The 20,011-nt window shown below is 53.3% G+C and overlaps 1 protein-coding gene across 1 annotated transcript; it reads right to left on the bottom strand.

The window, feature by feature from the left end:
* Nucleotides 1-3,676: 3,676 nt before the first annotated feature.
* On the bottom strand, nt 3,677-18,064 carry NEURL3 (neuralized E3 ubiquitin protein ligase 3). The gene is given in 5 exon segments (XM_039521946.1): nt 3,677-3,845; nt 3,848-4,114; nt 4,727-4,801; nt 5,681-6,181; nt 17,911-18,064. Coding segments are annotated over 5 exon segments (915 nt in total). The 5' UTR covers nt 17,939-18,064; the 3' UTR covers nt 3,677-3,801.
* Nucleotides 18,065-20,011: the final 1,947 nt, after the last annotated feature.

The following is a 20,011-nucleotide window of genomic DNA, read 5'->3' as shown; positions in this document are numbered from 1 at the left end:
TCCTGATTTACAGCAGCTGAGGTTCTGCCTCAAAGCCTCCTGCAGTTAGGATCCTGGTAATAGGAAACCAATTCACAGAGTGATCAGTGTGGTGTGTTTCCTCAAGGCCAGAGTCCACTGAGGACAGTCCTGTGTGCAGGTGATTGTGGGACTGATTTATGGGGAATTGGTTACTCACAGCCTGCCAGAGGGCATGAGTAACGAAATATCCCCTGCACAGGCCTCCTGCAGTGACCATGCATGCCCCAGGGATGAGGCACCCGAGGCAGTGAGTGCAGCTATTGTTTAAGCCCTGAGGAAGCAATCAGGGCTCCCCTCTTGGGGACGGGGAGGGTTTGCCAGAGATCCGAAGGAAGGAAGGAAGAAAGGAAGGACACCGCTTCCCCAGCTCAGAGCAGGTCCTCAGACTCTACTGCAATACAAATAACAAACCAGCATAATCAGCAGGACCCTGGAGTTGCAGTACATTCCCACTTTGTCTATTGCAAGGACACATTTAGGCTTTGTCTGCGCTGTTTGCAGCTACAGCCATGCAAACCCCTAGTGCAAGGTGCAAAGAAAGCCCTTTGGAGACAAGCCCCTCGCTCTTGGGTTGGGGGGGGAATGTGTCCAGAGCATGGAACAAAGTGTTTGGAGGCCAGCGTTCCAGTCCCATTCCCAGCTCCGGTGCTGACCCACTGCATGACTTTGGGCCAGTTGTTTCACCTCACTGTGTGTTTTCCCCACCGGAGGAGGAGTCTGGGACCCAGCCCTGCCCTTGCAGTGTGGTGCCATGTCTGCGCCAGAGCAGCCCAGCTACGCCGCTGGAGTATAGACTGCAGTCCCACCCCCGTTCCGCCCCTTCTTTCTGCAGCCCCACCCCATTCTGTCCCTTTCCCCTGTGGCCCTGTGCCCATTTCACCCACAGGTCCCTCCCCATTGCCCCCCCCATAGCAACACTGCCGCCCCCCACTTCCCCACACACACACTTCTGCTGGGGCCCAGGGTCGGGGCACTGGGGTCTCCCCTGACTGCCTCGTGGCTTCTGCCAGGTCTCCAGGGTTCCAATTTCTGCTGGGGCGCCCATTTCCCATGGTCCCCCAATTGGCCGGGGCCCCTGGGCATGGGCCCCATGAGCCCATTGGATAATCCGCCACTGTGCCTATGCCAAGGCGTTCAGTTCTCGGGGGGGGGGGTCATGCCTACATTGATCTAATTTTTAGGGTGTAGACCAAGCATGGGATGACAAGTGCTCCGGCAGCAGCCAGGCTCCTTGATGCTGTTCACAAGTCTGATTGTGCAGGGCCGGCCTGTTTCGTTGTTGTAGGGTCACTCCGCAACACTGGCTGCTCCCATTTGCCTTATTGGTATAAAAATGGTCTCAAAACATCTAAGAACCTTGGAAGGAAGGACCCAAACTCGGGAAAGAGGCAGAAGGAAAAGGAAACTGGACCCCTCTGGCCTCAGACCCCAAGGATCTGATGTGGCCGATAGCCCCTCCTCTTCCTCATACACAGGGGCGGCTCTAGACACCAGCGCGCCAAGCAGGCGCGTGGGGCGGCCGTTTCCCAGGGGGGCGGCATTTGGCTCCGGTGGAGCTCCCGCCGGCATGCCTGCGGCAGCTCCACCGGAGCCCGGGACGAGCGGACCTGCCGCAGGCAGGACTGCGGCGGGTCCCGTCTTCCCGCGGCGCGGGTGGCGCGCCCGCCGGCAGGCCTGCGCCCGGGCGGCTGGGCCGGGGCTCCGGTGGACCTGCCGCACGCATGCCGGCGGGAGCTCAACCGGAGCCGCGGGAAGACGGGACCCTCCGCGGGAACGGGGAAGGGCGGCGCAGCGCTCCCCGCTGCTTGGGGCAGCCTACTTTCTAGAGCCGCCCCTGCTCATACAACAAAACCTCTATTCACAATACCAAACCCGGCAACCATTCCACACCTCCCATAACCCGGGAGCTTGTGGGTCCTTAGCCACACCGTGGGTGGAATGATCATTGACGACAAACAGAAATCCCCGGAGACAGCCAGGCCATAAGAAATACAGTTTATTAACAGTAACAGACAAGCCTTTGGCAGCATATCCATATGGACGTGAACGGCACTCCCCTGTCCCCATCAGCATGCGGGTGGTTTTAAAGATTAAGGTGTGAGATTTTCAAAGGAGTCACCGAAACACCCTGCCCAGCTCATGATGGTAAGGCATAGTGGTCGGGGCATGCTGTGCATGGGGCGTTGTCTTCACCCTGGATCTACCGTGGGGTAACTGGGGACAGAATCTGGCCCAGGGGCTTTACGTACTGTCTTACATTTGATCCCAAATGCTGGTGCCTGATCCAAAGCCAACAGCAAACAATACCCAGCGCTCAGATAGCACTTCTCAAGCATAGATCTCAAAGCACTTTACAAAAGGGGTCAGTGCTATTACTTTACAGATGGGGAAACTGAGGCACAGCGAGGGGCAGGGACTTGCTCAAGGTCACCCAGCAGGCCAGTGGCAGATGCTGGCATAGGACCCAGGATCAGGCCCTACCGAGTGACATTTGTGTGACAGTTTGTCACCAAGGTGACTGTAAAGCAAAGGTCCACATCTCCCTCCCGTGCATCCCTGGGTGTGGGTCACATGAGTGCCTAGTGTGGGGAGGGCTGGCTCCATGGAATTCCCCTCCCCAAAGCAGCAGGAAAGTCCAGGTATTTTCCACTCCCGCAGGGTGCTCAGGCCCCTGTGGTCTAGCATCCCTCCCCCTCACTGCAGGAGGTAGGAGGAATTCCCTTGCATTAAGAAAAGCTGCTGTCCCAGTTCATCCCAGCTTCCTGGGACCAGAGGCCCCCGGCTGTCCCTGGATCCATCTGCCCCGACGAGGCTCATCTCTGTCACTCAGGGCTTCATCAAAAGCCCCTCTGCACAAATGGAAAGGTTCCTATTGAGTCCCGTGGCATCTGGCCTGGCCCCAAATTCCTGGGTAAGTGAAAGCCGCCCACTTGGCTGTGACGCTCCCGGCAGGCAGGTCGAGTTCACTGGGGGAGGTGCTGAGTGCACGTGTGTGTGAGACACACCAAGCTGCACAACAGAGCTAGTTACCCGCTGCCAGAAGGGACTGAGACCCCATTACATTTACACACATTTCAGCATATGTACGTAGTTACAGCATTAGCCAGAGCTCCTCTCTCCAGACACGGGCCGATGCTGCTGGGGCTGACGTTACTACAGGCAGTAGTGCTATTTACACGGGCAGGAGATGAACTGGGCAGACTAATTCTGGCTCCCATGAAAATTTCCCTGCCTCCCCACTCCATTCTCCCTTCTGGCTGGCATGTCCCTGCTCTCCCCAGGGAACAGTGTCCACCCCGCTCCAGGGGCGACAGGGGGCAGAGGAAAGGCTTGGTGGGGCCAGGAGGGCCTGTTCCCAGAGACAGGCCGGAGCAGTGGAGTTCACACCTAAATCTGAGTCCCACACAGTGCTGCTGGGGTCTGGAGCTGGGCTGTGGTTTGGGCTCCCTGCGTCTGAACCCCCGTTCCTGGCATGGACAGAAGGCTAGAGACTTCTCAGGGGCTATTCCCTAGAATACATGAGAAACAACAGGAAATGGGAGCCTCCTGATTTTGGCTCATCACCTTCCTTGTTTCTGCTGGGCTGAGCCCCTCGTCATGGGGGCTGCCCCCCGGCTCCCCTGCTCTGTGCAAGTTGCTTGTGTTATGAACAGCCTGGCCGGGGAGAGTATTAGAGAGTCATCACCTGTGCAAGGTGCAGAGAGTGACGGGGGAGAAGGCACGGCCAAGACCCCCACAGCAAGGGGAGCCAGCAGCAGGGTTGTGCTGGGGGGAGGAGCTCTATCCTTCACTGGGGCAGGTTTCAGAAACCCCCCCGCCCCCGCTTCCATCCATCCGCCTGGACATGGTTGATTCCCAACAGGCGGACGTGTTCCAGGAGCTGGAGCTCCCGGGATGACCTGGACGATGTCCTGTATCTTCTCCCGACAGAAGGGGCAAGGCTGGTTTTTGTGGAACACCTCCTGGGCACAACAGTGGCAGAGAGTGGCGTGGCCGCAGGGCTGCAGCAGAGCATTGGCCTCGTGTGAGCGGCAAATGACACACTCCTCCACGTCGCCTCCTGGGAGAGAGCTGTAATCTCTGCATGCTACCTCTGTGTAGACAAGAGCATGGCGTTAAAGGGTCAGGCGACGCATCTTCCGCTGCTGGGCTAATGTCCTGCCCTATCCCACCCCTCCCAGCCCTGGAGAGCTCCTGGGCACTAGTGAGCTAGGACCAGAGAGATTTCCCCTCCATCTTGGAATGACCCCCCCACACACACAACCGCTGCAACAGTGGTCTGGTAACCAGTTTGTAGACAGACCCTCAGCTGACCCAGTGACACAGCCTGTCCGAGGGCTGTCCCCTTCGCTTCCGACCCTGCGCCTGGGGCTGTGGTTAACAATCCCTGGCTGCTCAGGTGACCCTCAGTGGTTAGTGGAGGTGAGGGAGCCTGTCTCTGCTGGGACTTCCAGAACGGACAGATGGGCAGCGCTTCCACACCGCCAGAGCTCCTAGGGCTACAAGGGCCTTCTGTCCGGGAAGTCTGACCACAGGCCAGGCACAGAACCCAGCGATGAGATCCTGGGCTAACTGGACCATTGGGCTGATCCAGTCTGGCCGTTCTCATGTATGTCGGGACATGGCCCGTCCCGGGTCAGCTCCATGCCCCAAGAGAAAATGGAGCAGAAGGAGCTGGTGGTCAGAACCACCTTCAGCCACTGACCATGAGGCCTGGCAGGATACGACGGCCTGGGGGCTGGGGCAGGATCACAGATGCCTCCACTGGGCCTTGTGGGATCTAGAAGAGGAAAACACAGAGTCCAGGATTAGCCTCAATGAATATAAACCCCTCTCAACAGACCCCAGAGGGAATGAGTCCTTGGCTGCTCACTCCAGGGGGCCAGAGTCCACCCTGCAACAGCTCCCTGAGTGGCCGGGCCAGGCCCTCCAGGGCAGGTGTCTGTGCCAAGCCCCGGAGGGTCAGGAAATCGGATCGCATCTCCCAGGGAGATCGGCGTTCCTGCAATGTGGGAATCCCCATCCTCTCCTCACACCCACCCTCTCCCTGCCCCCCGAGACCCCCACCATGGGCAGAGACAGGAAATGGGCTGGGATTAGCCAAGGGCACAAGGGGGGGCAGGGGCTCAGGGGCAGCTGGTCACATAGATCCTTCTGCCTCCTCTGAAATCCCCCCCAGCCAGGGTGTGGGGCAGTGTGGGCAGCCCCCGCAGTTAGTGGGGTGTGAGGTGGGGCAGCCCCCGCAGTCAGGGGTGTGTGAGGTGGGGCAGTGAGGGCAGCACCCGCAGTCAGGGTGGTGTGAGGTGTGGCAGTGAGGGCAGCCCCCGCAGTCGGGGGGGGGTGAGGTGGGGCAGTGAGGGCAGCCCCCACAGTCAGTGGGGTGTGAGGTGGGGCAGTCAGGGCAGGGCATTCTGCCTTTCTATGCCCACACTCCAAAGGGTAGCTGTGCCTTGCAGAGCTCCCCCTGTCTGAGCCAAGCAGGGCAGCCAGTCATCGCCATGTCTGTCATCCCCTGGCTTCCCTCCCTGTGCTGCCATCAATCCCATCCCGTGTGGGGTGGCCCCTGCAGCCCAGGCAGGAGAGAACGAAAGATCTCCCCAGATGTGCTGTGTGGACCGTGAGCCCAAGGCATCAGTCCCCAGATCTGCTGCATGCTCACCCAGAATCTGAACTGCCTTGGTCTGTCCATAGACATCAATGATGGCCCAGAGATGGCCATTCACGGGGACGCCCTTCAGCAGGGGCAAATTCCGGGCCTCTTGCTGGCTGCGGAAGAAAACTCTGCCTCTGTGGTCCACCCAGAACGTGAGGATGGTGCCTTCCTTTATGCACTGGTCTGGCAGGACTGCAGCCCAGGTTTTCCCCTGCATGACCAGGTGGGGGCATGCAAATGGAGGGAGGTGACGAGGGTCCATCTTGGAGGGGTCCATGGAGGTGAAGCCCACCCTCAGCCCCCCATGCCAACGGGCCTCCTTCTTCAAGATCTTCAGCATCACCTTCTCGTGGAGCTGGATGGGCCGGTTGGTGAAGATGATGCCATCATGGAAGCTGCTGGCCCGCTCAGCCACATGGTGGAACTCATCCAGGAGGACCTGGGAGCCATGGGTGAAGGGGTGGAAGAAGAGGGCCTGGGAAGCATCCCCGTCACTATTCTCCACGCCTGTGTGAGACACAGAAGGAAGGAATGAGCTAGTGATGCTCTGTGCAGCTGCTAGATGTTCTGTGCCCAGTCCTACCAGGCCAAGCATCTGTAGCCCCATCTAACCAGTGCACTCCGCCCCCTGCCACAGGCCCTCCAGGGCTGGGGGGCAGAGCGCTGGAGACTAGGCTCCAGTGTGACACCATGGCCCCCCCACTGACTGCCGTGGGGTTACTCCACAGCTATGCCCATGCAGTGTTTGCAATGTAGGGGTCACAGCCACCTTGCCCTTCCCATAGTGTTAAATGGAAGGGGGTTCTGGCGAGATGGGGGAAGGGTCTTTGTCTGGGAGAGGCTGAGAACCCCTGAGAGCAGACCCCCCCTTATCTGTAGAGACCGGCCTCCTCCCTGCGCTGCTCTGCCTCTGAACCACAGGGCACGTATCTTGCTCCCACCATCAAGTTCAGGGTGGACTTGGGCCCATCTTCCTGTAGGGTTTCAAGAGCCTGACCCCAGTGCTGTCTTCCCCAAGCCACCAAGCAGAAGGGACCATGCCAATAACTGTCTGATCTGCCCGTTTCAAAACCCCACCCACCAATGCCAGCAGGGTCCTCTGCCCTCAGGGACTACACCCCTCTTGAACCCACTCCCCATGTTCCTCCCCTCGCAGCCTTCTTCGCATTGATGCACCAGGGATCCCTCAGCATGACATGAAAGCAACACCATCTCCTGAGCACATCAGTTCAGTCCTTCCGTTCCTCATGCTGATACCTCGTCTCCCTTAGCCCTACCCTGGAAGGGCCCGGTCTCCTGGGTTGAGGCGAGAATTCAATCTCCTAGGCTGGAATTCCCCTCCCCTGGGGAATTCCCTGTGTTGATCTGATCCTTTCCCCAGGCTGTTTATCCCAAGGAAGGAAAGCCCATCTCCCTGCTGTGCACTATCTCTCTAGGCCAGCTGCAGCTGTGACCCTTGTTCCTCCTTGGCCAGGAGTCCTCTCTCTTGAGTCATAGATACTAATCATGTTGAGAGGAAAAACAACCGTGGGGCTTATCTGAATTCACTGTGGATTTTACTTCAAGTCAGAAAGAAAGTGAAAGGTTCTGAGCCGGGCAATGAGAGATCTGGGTAACCAGGAGCACTGGGGCACTGTCAGGGTCATTCACCGGGAGAGTTTGACTGCCTCACTGGGGAGGGATATTAGGGGCTTGGTCTTATATAGGCAACTATGACCTCTCCTCCCATGTTTCCAGATTTATCACCCTTGCTGTCTGGCCAATCATGGGGAGCAGCAGCTAATCACAACCCCAGAATATATCTGCAGCCTGGTCTTGTGACTCCACTGGCTCCTGAACAGCCAGCTGGCACACAAGCTATGTAAACAAATGCGGCTTCCTCCCCAGGTACTACACTGCCGGGAAGAGGCATTTGAGCAGCTAGAAAGCTGTTATGGCTACATCTACACTACAGCCCATGGCGGCAGAACTTACATCACCCAGGGGTTTGAATAAACCACCCCCCTGAGCGACTTCTGTTACACCGACCCAAGCGCTTGTGTGCACAGCGCTATGTCAGTGGGGGAGCGTCTCCTCCCGCCAAATAGGTCCTGCTGCTCGCTGGGGCTGGAGGGGTTAAGATGATGGGAGAGCTTTCTCCCATTGGCCTGGGTACAGCTGTGCCACTGTAAACTCAAGCCTTAGGCTGGGGTTTTCAAAGGCCTAAGGGAGTCAGGCACCAAAACCCCATTGGCTGTCAGTGGGAGCTGAGCCTTCTGAAAATCCCAGCCTTAGACACGATGGTGACAGGCGCCAAAGCGAACTCTAGCCAGACAGGCAGCCAAACAGTCTGCGATTTTGCCTGCTTCCCCACCCCCTAAAGATTCTGGCCTGTGCCCGAGTGAAAGAGCCCTCTAGCCCTGCGGCTCTCAGGGGGCCATGAGCAGGTTTTGGGGTTTGTCACAGAGTCCCTGGCGATGCTCTGGAACTGCTCCCCACAAAGCCAGTCAGGACTTTGGGGAGCCTCCTTTCCCTTGGAGCAGACTGTCTCCAGGGCAAGAAGCTCACACGGCTTCACCTCCTGGGTCTCTCCTTGAAGCATTCAGTATCCTCTGCCCCTCCATGCGCTTCCCACAGCGAGTCCTCCCTGGCGGGGTCCTGGGGAAGCCAGAGGGTCCTGCACCCCCACTTCGCAGTCAGACGTGACTCTCAGCCAGCCAGTAAAACAGAGGTTTATTAGATGACAGGAACACGTCTAAACCAGAGCTTGTAGGTACAGAGAACCAGATCCCTCGGCCGGGTCCATTCTGGGGCCCAGTGAGGCAGACCCCCCACGTCTGCCCTCACTCCCCGTCCCCAGCCAGCTCCCAACTGAAACCCCCTCCAGCCCCTCCTCTCTGCTGAGTTCCTTTCCAGGAGGTCACCTGACCTCTTTGTTCTCCCACACCTTTAGCATCTCCTTGCAGGGGGGAAGGGCCTGGGCCATTAGTTGCCAGGCGACAGAGGGTCGGCCAGAAACTCAGGCACCCACACAGTATGCAGAGGAAACATTAAGAACAGTCCCACTTCGTCACAGGATTCCTCCAAAATAAGTGTGTTCATTTTCCTGAATGGTACACTGGAACCTATCGGCTACAGCAGGGCTGGCGTTAGAGGGCAGCAACCAGGGTAATTGGCCAGGTCCCATGCCACAGGGGCCCCGCATGGCAGGGCTCGGGCTTCAGCCCCGGGCAGCTGGGCTCAGGCATATTAATATTTGAACATAATATTCAGGTTTTTTTATTTTTGTACCTATATTATCTTTTTCTTTTGTATATTATCCAGGAAGTTTTTGGAGAGTGTTGGGGACAACTTCCTGGTGCAAATGCTAGAGGAACCAACTAGAGGCCGTGTTACTCTTGACCTGCTGCTCACAAACAGGGAAGTATTGGTAGGGGAAGCAAAAGTGGGTGTCAACCTGGGAGGCAGTGACCAGAGATGGTCGAGTGCAGGATCCTGACAAAAGGAAGAAAGGGGAGCAGCAGAATACGGACCCTGGACTTGAGAAAAGCAGACTTTCACTCTTTTAGGGAACTGATGGGCAGGATCCTCTGGGAGGCTAATATGAGGGGGAAAGGAGTCCAGGAGAGCTGGCTGAATTTTAAAGAATCTTTATTGAGGTTGCAGGAACAAACCATCCCGATGTGCAGAAAGAATAGTAAATATGGCAGGCGACCAGCTTGGCTTAACAGTGAAATCTTTGGTGAGGTTAAACACAAAAAGGCAGATTACAAGAAGTGGGAGCTTGGACAGATGACTAGGGAGGAGTATAAAAATATTGTTCCAGCATACAGGGGTGTAATCAGGAAGGCCAAAGCACAACTGGAGTGGCAGCTAGCAAGGGATGCGAAGGGTAACAAGAAGGGTTTCTACAGGTATGTTAGCAACAAAAAGGTGGTCAGGGAAAGTGTGGGACCCTTACTGAATGGGGGAGGCAACCTAGTGACAGAGGATGTGGAAAAAGCTGAAGTACCCAATGCTTTTTTGCTTCGGTCTTCACAGACAAGGTCAGCTCCCAGACTGCTGCACTGGGCAGCACAGTATGGGGAGGAGTTGAGCAGCCCTCAGTGGTGAAAGAACAGGTTAAGGACTATTTAGAAAAGCTGGACATGCACAAGTCCATGGGGCCGGATGCAATGCATCTAAGGATGCTGAGGGAGTTGGCTGATGTGATTGCAGAGCCATTGGCCATTATCTTTGAAAGTCATGGAGATCGGGGGAGGTCCCGGATGATTGGAAAAAGGCTAATGTAGAGCCCATCTTTTAATAAAGGGAAGAAGGAGAATCTGGGGAACTACAGCCTCACCTCAGTCCCCACAAAAATCATGGAGCAGGTCTTCCAGGAATCCATTTTGAAGCACTTGGAGAAGAGGAAGGTGATCAGGAACAGTCAACAAAGATTCACCCAGGGCAAGTCATGCCTGACCAACCTGATTGCCTTCTAGGATGAGATAACTGGCTCTATGGATATGCAGAAATCGGCGGATGTGATATACCTTGACTTTAGCAAAGCTTTTGATATGGTCTCCCACAGTATTCTTGCCAGCAAATTAAAGAAGTATGGGCTGGATGAATGGACTATAAGGTGGATAGAAAGCTGGCTAGATTGTCGTGCTCAATGGTAGTTATCAACAGCTCGAAGTTGAGTTGACAGCCGGTATCAAGTGGAGTGCCCCAGGGGTCAGTCCTGGGGCCGGTTTTGTTCAATATCTTCATTAATGATCTGGATGATGGGATGGATTGCACCCTCAACAAGTTTGTGGATAACACAAAGCTGGGGGGAGAGGTAGATACACTGGAGGGTAGGGATAGGGTCCAGAGTGACCTAGACAAATTGGAGGCTTGGGCTAAAAGAAATCTCATAAGGTTCAATAAGGACAAGTACAGAGTCCTGCATTAGGATGGAAGAATCCCATGCACTGCTACAGGCTGGGGACCGACTGGCTAAGTAGGTTGTCATGGAGTGTGGTGGAGTCAGGGACCTGTACCCCCCACTTCCTGTGATTCACCAAGACTCTCAGCCAGCAAGTAAAACAGAAGATTTACTAGAAGACAGGATCACAGTCTAAAACAGAGCTTGTAGGTACAGAAAATAGGACCTCTCAGTCAGGTCCATCTTGGGGGGCAGGGAGCCCAGATCCCGGTTCCAGGCCTCCCTCCGTTTTCCCAGCCAGCTCCAAACTGAAACCCTCTCCAACTCCTCCTCTGGCCTTTGTCTCTTTCCCAGGCAAGGAGGCCACCTGATCTCTTTGTTCTCCAACACCTTCAGTTGGCACCTTGCAGGGGAGGGGCCCAGGCCATCAGTTGCCAGAAGACAGGGTGTCGGTCATTCTCTGTGCAGACAGCATCACACTGGCCTTCTAGGGCTCTGCAACAATCACACACCCTTATCCCACCACCTAGATACTTAAGAAATGCATAGGGGAAACTGAGCACCGCATAGTGTTTGGAGAAAACATTAAGAACGTTCCCACTTTCGTCACAGCAGCTCTGCAGAAAAGGACCTGGGGATTACAGTGGACGAGAAGCTGGATATGAGTCAAGGTGTGCCCTCGTTGCCAAGAAGGGTAATGGCATATTGGGCTGCATTAGTAGGAGCATTGCCAGCAGATCGAGGGAAGTGATTATTCCCCTCTGTTCGGCACTGGTGAGGCCACATCTGGAGTACTGTGTCCAGTTTTGGGCCCTCCACTACAGAAAGGATGTGGACAAATTGGAGAGAGTCCAGCAGAGGGCAATGAAAATGATTAGGGGGCTGGGATACATGACTTATGAGGAGAGGCTGAGGGAACTAGGGTTATTTAGTCTGCAGAAGAGAAGAATGAAGGGGGATTTGATAGCTGCTTTCAACTACCTGAAGGGGGGTTCCAAAGAGGATGGATCTAGACTGTTCTCAGTGGTGGCAGATGACAGAACAAGGAGCAATGGTCTCAAGTTGCAGTGGGGGAGGTCTTGGTTGGATATTAGGAAAAACTATTTCACTAGGAGGCTGGTGAAGCACTGGAATGAGTTACTTAGGGAGGTGGTGGAATCTCCTTCCTTAGAGGTTTTTAAGGTCAGGCTTGACAAAGCCCTGGCTGGGATGATTTAGTTGGGATTGGTCCTGCTTTGAGCAGGGGGTTGGACTAGATACCTCCTGAGGTTCCTGCCAATCCTGATATTCTATGATGCTATTATTATAGATGTGTGTGTGTGTAGCTGTATAACTATCCATTTAATACAGCTGTTAAACCACTGGCTATGCAGTAAAACAGCTGTTGTAGCATGGCTGAGGGTGGGGCATGGAGTTTTATGTTGTAGCATGTTGCGGGGTGGGGGGGCTCCGAACCCCTGTTCTGGAGGGAACACGTCTCCTAGCCCCACCTTGCTCCAGCACCGGAGCCTGGCCTGGACTAGGCTGTGCTGGCAGGGTTGAGAGGGGAATGTAGTCTGTCTAGTGATTCCTTCTGGGGAGCAGGGAAGAGGAGAATGCAGAAGAGTGAAACAGAGTGAGGGAAAGAGAGATAGCCAGAGCTTTATGCTCTGGCCTGACATTCTCCTCCCAACCCAGGGCACAAGTGAAATTAGTTTGGTACCTAAATGACCCCCCTTAAACAAGCACTGAAGACCCTATTTGTGTCATAAAAGCACCACCCAGTGTGGCCATCCTTCTGGTCTCGGATTGGTCAGCACACAGGGGCATGAGCAGAAGGGGCTGCAGATCATCGCTCTATCATGAGCGCAAGTTCTCTGCGGTAGGGAAAGGCTCATTCCTCAACATGCCAGATCCTCAGCTGGTGTAAATCGGTGCCACTCCATCCATGTCGCATTGTGCAAAAAGGACCTCGTGATTTAGGAGCCATTTTCAGAAGGGACTTGGACAATTATGCCCCTAAGTCCCATTGACTTTCAATGAAATTTAGGCTCCTAAGGGCCAAATTTGTAACCACGTTTAGACGCCTAATATGCAAATAGGTGACTTGTGAGATTTTCAGAAACTCCTGGGCTCCCATCCCGTGTGAATTTCAATGGGAGCCAGGTGCTTTGCGAATCCCTGCAGGCGCCAAACTGCATCTATAGGGGCCTAAACCCCTTTGAAAATCTGACCGTAATTGACTCCCTTGCTTTTGAAAATGAAACCTACTCTCCTGCATCATTTAAAAATGTTATCCATAGACCACAGCAACTGAAGCTACAATTTACCCCAGGTGCAGATCTGGCCCATGTCATGTCTGTACAGTGCACAGCATAATGGGACCCCTTTGATTAGGGCCACGAGGCACTGTTGTAACATAGCTACTGATTCTAGAGTAGCTCTCAGCGGTCTGGCTGGAACGCCCAGCTCCCACCTGGCCAATGTGAAATCTGTCAAATCAAAAGGCTTCCATGCCATTTCTGCCAATTCTCTCTGCACGTAGCGAGGCCAAGGCCCTGGGGCCTTTCCAAGGAAAGGCTGCCTTCACTCACATGCAGAGAATGCCTGTTCAGCCAGATTTCAGGGCTCCTCCTGGCTTCACCCGCTCAGGCGACGGTGTGTTCCTAACAGTTTGTTCAGGGTGCCTGGACAGCTGGTTGCTCTTCTCCTTCCCCCAGTCTGGGCCCAGACTCCCTGCTCCACTGCACAGTGAACCCCCGCCCCCACAGGAATGACTCCTGACTTACACCTTAGAGCAGGATCAGGCCCCTTGGCTTCACACATGCAACCTCCTAGGTTTGCCCCAGGCTCCTTGGGCACACCCGCCTGGAAGCCCCCTCCTCCCTTCCCGTCAGATTCCTCCTTCACCAACCCACCTCCCTCGGCTGGTCTCCACACCACCGATCATTGTGCTCCCTCCCCGAGCTGTTGCCTGTGTTCGTACTGGGTCTGAGTAACTGTAAACTCCTTGGGGCAGCGGCCTGCCCTCCCTGATTGTTTGCTTAGGCCTAGGCACTGCTACTCTCACTGCCTGCACGGCGGGAAAGCCTGGCCCGAGGCCCCATTGTGCCAGGTGCTGCACAGGCACAGAACAGAGACAGCCCCTCCTGAAGGCACTTGCAGGCTCTGCAGACCTACAGTATGCTCCCTGAGGGCTCTCTCTCTCTCTCTTTCCTCACCAGATCCTGTCCTGGCACCAGTTGGGGGGAGCTCCCATTGAACTCAATGGCCGTGGGCACCTGGCATTGGCCACTGTCGGAAGACAGGATACTGGGTAGATGGATCTTTGGTCTGACCCAGTATGGCTGTTCTTATGCCCAAGACCCTGGCTAACAGGACCTAGTGCCTGTCACCTTTCAGACTGGCTCACTCCAGGCCCTGGTGGTACAATTGGCATTGCCCCAAGGCTGGGCAATGAGTGCGGCTTGCTGTGCCCTGTCCATGCTGGCCAGCAGTGCTGTGAATGGGAGACAAAACTCGGAGCAGAATGTGGCCTGGATTATAACCACTATTCCTGTCACTCCCTCGCTACAGCCGCTCACAAAGCCGTATCTGAGACTGCTACATCAACAACAGATATAGTATGTAGTGCTGGGAAAGTCCACGATAACATGATTTATGGCACCGCTACTGTTCCAGGTAGATTAGCTATTGCTGGAGATAAGTAACATGAGCTCAAGCCGAGGACAAACACAGTGGGTCTATTCTTACATGAGTTCCACCAACGGCCCGCAGCTGGAATGTTGTAGAGACTGGGCAGGTCTTGGAATGACAATTTTTTATTTCTGAAGGTGGAGAAAGCCATGATGGGAGGGTGGTCCAGATTTGATTTTGACAAATAGGGAGGAACTGGTAGAGAATTTGAAAGTGGAAGGCAGCTTGGGTGAAAGTGATCATGAAATGGTAGAGTTCATAATTCTAGGGGTATGTCTACACTACCCGCCGGATCGGGGGGGTAGCGATCGATCTATTGGGGATCGATTTATCGCATGTAGTGTAGACGTGATAAATTGATCCCCGATCGCTCTCCCGTCGACTGCTGAACTCCAACAGTGCGAGCGGTGGAAGCAAAGTCGACGGGGGAGCCGCGGCCGTAGATCCCTCACCACGAGGATGCGAAGTAAGTAATTTTAATTCGATCTAAGATACGTCGACTTCAGCTATGCTATTCTTGTAGCTGAAGCTGCGTATCTTAGATCGATTCCCGCCCCCCACCCCAGTGTAGACCAGGCCTAAGGAATGGTAGGAGGGAGAACAGCACAATACAGATAATGGATTTCAAGAAGGCAGACTTCAGCAAACTCAGGGAGTTGGTAGGCAAGATCCCATGGGTAGCAAGTCTAAGGGGGAAAACAGTTCAAGAGAGCTGGCAGTTTTTCAAAGAGACATTGTTAAGGGCACAAAAGCAAACTGTCCCACTGGGTAAGAACGATAGGAAGTATGACAAGAGATCACTCTGCCTTACCAAGAGCTCTTCAATGATCTGAAACTCAAAAAAGAGTCTTACAAAAAGTAGAAACGAGATCAAAGTACAAAGGAGGAATATAAACAAACAACACAACCATGTAGGGACAAAATTAGAAAGTCAGCAGCACAAAACAAGATTAAACTAGCTAGAGACATAAAGCGTAACAAGAAAACATTCTACAAATACATTAGAAGCAAGAGAAAGACCAAGGACTGGGTGGGCCCGTTACTCAATGAAGTGGGGAAACAATAACAGAAAACGTGGACATGGCAGATGTGCTAAATGACTTTTTGGTTTCAGTTTTCACCAAGAAGGTTAGTAGCAGCGGGACGTCTAGCACAGTGAATGCCAGTGACAATGAGGTAGGATCTGAAGCTAAAATAGGGAAAGAACAAGTTAAAAATTACTTAGACAAGTTAGATGTCTTCAAGTCAAGAGGGCCTGATTAAGTACACCCTAGAATACTCAAAGCAGAGGCAGAATATGATTTTGTGGGGCCCTGGGCCAGAGCAAGTGGGGGCCCCTCCTGACCCCTTCCACCTGCAGCACCTCTGGCCTCCCCCGCCACTCCTGCCAGGGAGCAGGGTCAGGACGAAGGGGCTTGTCCTGCTCCACCTGCCCAGCACTCTTGCCAGGGAGCAGGGCAAGCCCCAGTGCTCTGACCCCGCTCCCTGGCAGGAGCACCGGGCAAGCAGGCAGAGCAGGTTGGGACGCAGGGGTGCCCATTTTTCTGGGGTCACCCAATTGGCCAGGTCCCTGGGCATGGGCCCCATTGGCCCAGTGGCTAATCTGCCACTGACTCAAGGAGCTGACAGAGGAGGTATCAGCCATTAGTGATTATCTTTGAAAAGTCATGGAAGGCGGGAGAGATTCCAGAGGGCTGGAAAATGGCAAATATAGTGCCCATCTATAAAAAGGGGAATAAGGACAACCCAGGGAATTACAGATCAGTCAACTTAATTTCAGATAATGGAGCAAATAATTAAGCAATCGATTTGCAAACACCTAGAAGATAATAAGGTGATAAGTAACAGTCAGCAAAGATTTGTCAAGAACAAATTGTGTCAAACCAACCTGATTGCTTTCTTTGACAGGGTACCAAGCCTTGTGGGTGGGCAGGGAAGTGGTAGATGTGATACATCTTGACTTTAGTAAGGCTTTTGATATTGCCTTGCATGACCTTCTCATAAACAAACTAGGGAAATGCAATCTAGCTGGAGCTACTATAAGGTGGGTGCAAAACTGGTTGGAAAACCGTTCCCGGAGAGCAGTTATCAGTGGTTCACAGCAAAACTGGAAGGGGATAACAAGGGGTCCCACAGGGATCAGTTCTGGGTCCGGTTCTGTTCAATATCTTCATCAGCGATTTAGATAATGGCATAGAGAGTATGCTTGTAAAGTTTGCAGACAATACCGAGCTGGGAGGGGTTGCAAGTGCTTTGGAGAATAGGATTATAATGAAAAATGATCTGGACAAACTGGAGAAATGGGCTGAAGTAAATAGGATGAAATTCAATAAGGACAAATGCAAAGTACTCCACTTGGGAAGGAAGATGGAGAAAAATTGTTTTTCTTAACCTCTGAGGCTAGGAAAAGAAGCAATGGGCTTAAACTGCAGCAAAGGAGGTTTAGGTTGGACATTAGGAAAAACTTCCTAACTGTCACAGTGGTTAAGCACTGGACTAAATTGCCCAGGGAGGTTTTGGAATCTCCATCATTGGAGGTTTTTAAGAGCAGGTTAGACAAACACCTGTCAGGAATGGTCTAGATAATATTTAGTTCTGCCACAAGTGAAGGGGACTGGCCTAGATGACCTCTTGAGGTCTCTGCCAGCCCCATGATTCTAGGATTCTGTTTAAACCAGCTTACAGTGCTCTGGGAAGGTGAGTCATGGCTTCCCAGCATTACTCTCCACTCCCATCCTTACGGTGAGCTACTTGTCTTGGGTATCGCTGTGCCCCCATCACCACAGGTGCTCAGCACCGCACAGTCTGTGACGCAGTCTTACACATGCCTGGGTGGCAGGGCAATGAGCCACAGCAACTCCTACGTAATCTTCAGCACCAGCCCCTGCTCCTGGAGCTAAAGTAGTGGCTCCGCGAGCTGTAAGGAAAGGCAGGTGAGGGATGCTTTGCTGGTTCTAGCCTGGCCCCTAGACCAGCTTCTGCTCTGCCACAGACTCCGAGGGTGAGTCCCTTAGGGCTTGACTACCCAGTACACTGGTCCACCCCAGAGGGGGGTCAATTCTGGCTGGTGCCAGCTCGCTGCTTGCTAACTGGCTTGTGTGGCGCCTGCTGCACACCCTGAAAGTTCTCTAGTGTGTGTCACTCCAGCCCTGCAAACAGTGCTCTGTTAGCCTGCACAAGGGCACCAGCAGTGTCCACACGGGCCAGTCACACACACACTCGAATGTACAGCCCTGTGGTGCGGACTAATGCAGTGGGCAGGCAAACCTTTTGTCTCCCTGTGCTTGGTCCCTGCTCCAGCAGTAGAGCTAACCCCACAAGAGAGGATACCTGGGAGGTGCCCAGTTCCTATGGTACTGGGGAGCAGATAAAGCCCATCTACAAGTAGCACCTGGCAGGCTGGGGCAGCCCCAGGATGTGACATGACCAGGGTATATCACACGGCCATGCTCCACAGCTCTATCCTTCCGCTGAGACAGGGCTGAACTCGGATCCCAAATGCTGGCATTTAGCTCAAGAGCCAAGCTGCAATCCACACCTTCGGCATTTCACCCATCGCTTTCCATCCCCCACTGCCAGTGCAGGTGCTGCTTTGCTGTACCGCAGGCAACTGCATCCCTCTCCCCCGGGTGACAGGACCACGCAGTGTGTCAGGATCGTTCCCTCTTACCTGGCTGCTGGCTTGAACTGCTCCCCATTGCAGGCTGGGTGAGGCTTCTCTTCACAACCTCAGGCAGCCCTGAAAGTCTGCTTCTGTCCTTTCGCCTCAAGAGGGATCAGGAGCTCCAGCTGTGCAGTGCCAGCCCCCATGCCAGCCAGACTCATTTTTATAGCAGCTCTGTTTGGTGATCAGGTTGCACCCCCAGCAAGTAAACAACTGACACTCCCATTGTCACATGGTATGACTGTTTGTGCTTTGAGGATTTCCAATATTCATTTTAAACTGAACACCAGCTGGCTTCGTGCCTGGAGCTGTCGGATGCCCAGTGGAGGAATAGTAGGGATTTTCCTGCCTCCAGCTGTGCTTCCACGGCTGGGAGCTGCTCCAGGTACTTCCCCCTAGAAATGCAGGCAGCCTCGGAGATCAGGCTCTGAACTGGGGTGGTGCTCTGGAGCTTCCGGTGTCCATGTGCTGCATGCAGGGGCACCATTGGGCACTTCTGGAGCCAACAGAAAAGCCCCATAGCCTCCAGTCCATGGAATAATCCCTGTGATTTGGGGGGGGCCTCTGCTCCTGCCTCTTTCCAGACAGACAAACTATTCAGAGACCACCCAGAGTTTCTCTACAGAGTCTGTTCTCACCCCCTGTACCCACTGCACAGGAGCTTTAACAGTAGCCTGGGGCTCTAGGACCCCGAGAGGCAGAAGAGTCCCAGACCTGAGTCCCATGAGCCCGATCAGCTGGCACAGACCAGCCACAGCTGTCTAATTGCAATGCAGACGCACCCTAAGCCCTCCTGAGCCCTCCTCTGGCCTTGACTCTACCAGCCTACAGCTTCTTCACTTCCTCTCTTCCCGCTTCCTGCCTGTGCCTTGTTCCTTGGTGTTAACAAGGTTATTAGCTTTTAACTCGCTCCAGCCTGTCTTCAGTCTCTCAGCGGGGCCCAGTTCCCATAGTCCAGTGTGCGAAGTGTCCCATAGTCCAGAGTGCTGGATCAGCTGCTGCCCAGCCCCCGGTCACAAGCCCCAAGACACCTCTTGGGTCTGGGACACTGCCATTGACTCAGGACAGAACGGCAGTGCAATGGGAAGAGATGATGTATCACGACTGTGTAGAAACTAGGGCTGTCGATTAATCGCAGTTAACTCACGTGGTTAGCTCAAAAAAACGAATCGTGATTAACCACAGTGTTAATTGCACTGTTAAACAATAGAATGCCACTTAAAATGTATTAAATACTTTGGATGTTTTTCCTACATTTTCATATATATTATATTCTGTGTTATAATTGAAATCAATTACAAATATTTGCACTGTAAAAGATAAACCAAAGAAATAGTATGTTTCAATTCACCTCATACAAGTACAGTAGTACAATCTCTTTGCCGTGAAAGTACAATTTACAAATGTAGATTTTTTTTTGTTATGTAACTGCACTCAAAAACAAAACAATGTAAAATTTCAGAGCCTAAAAGTCCACTCAGTCCTACTTCTTGTTCAGCCAATCACTAAGACAAACTAGTCTGTTTACATTTACAGGAGATAATGCTGCCCTCTTCTTATTTATGTCACCTGAAGGTGAGAACAGGCGTTCACATGTCACTTTTGTAGCGAGCATTGCAAGGTATTTACATGCCAGATATGCTAAACATTTGTATGCCCCTTCATGCTTCGACCATCATTCCAGAGGACATGTTTCCATGCTGATGAAGCTCATTAAAAAAAAAAAAGCATTAATTAAATTTGTGACGGAACTCCTTGGGGAAGAATTGTATGTCCCCTGCTCTGCCATATATTTCATGTTACAGCAGTTTCAGATGATGACCCAGCACATGTTCATTTTAAGAACACTTTCACTGCAGATTTCACAAAATGCAAAGAAGGTACCAATGTGAGATTTCTAAAGATAGCTTCGGCACTCGACCCACGGTTTAAGAATCTGAAGTGCCTTCCAAAATCTGAGAGGCTTTCAGAAGTCTTAAAAGAACAACATTCCAATGCAGAAACTACAGAACCCAAACCAACAAAAAAGAAAATCAGCTGTCTACTGGTGGCATCTGACTCAGATAATGAAAATGAACATGTGTCGGTCCGCACTACTTGGGAGATA

This window comes from Mauremys reevesii, linkage group 2 (genome assembly GCF_016161935.1).
Source record: "Mauremys reevesii isolate NIE-2019 linkage group 2, ASM1616193v1, whole genome shotgun sequence".
Taxonomy (NCBI): Eukaryota; Metazoa; Chordata; order Testudines; family Geoemydidae; genus Mauremys; species Mauremys reevesii.
This window is presented reverse-complemented; position numbering and strand designations above follow the sequence as displayed.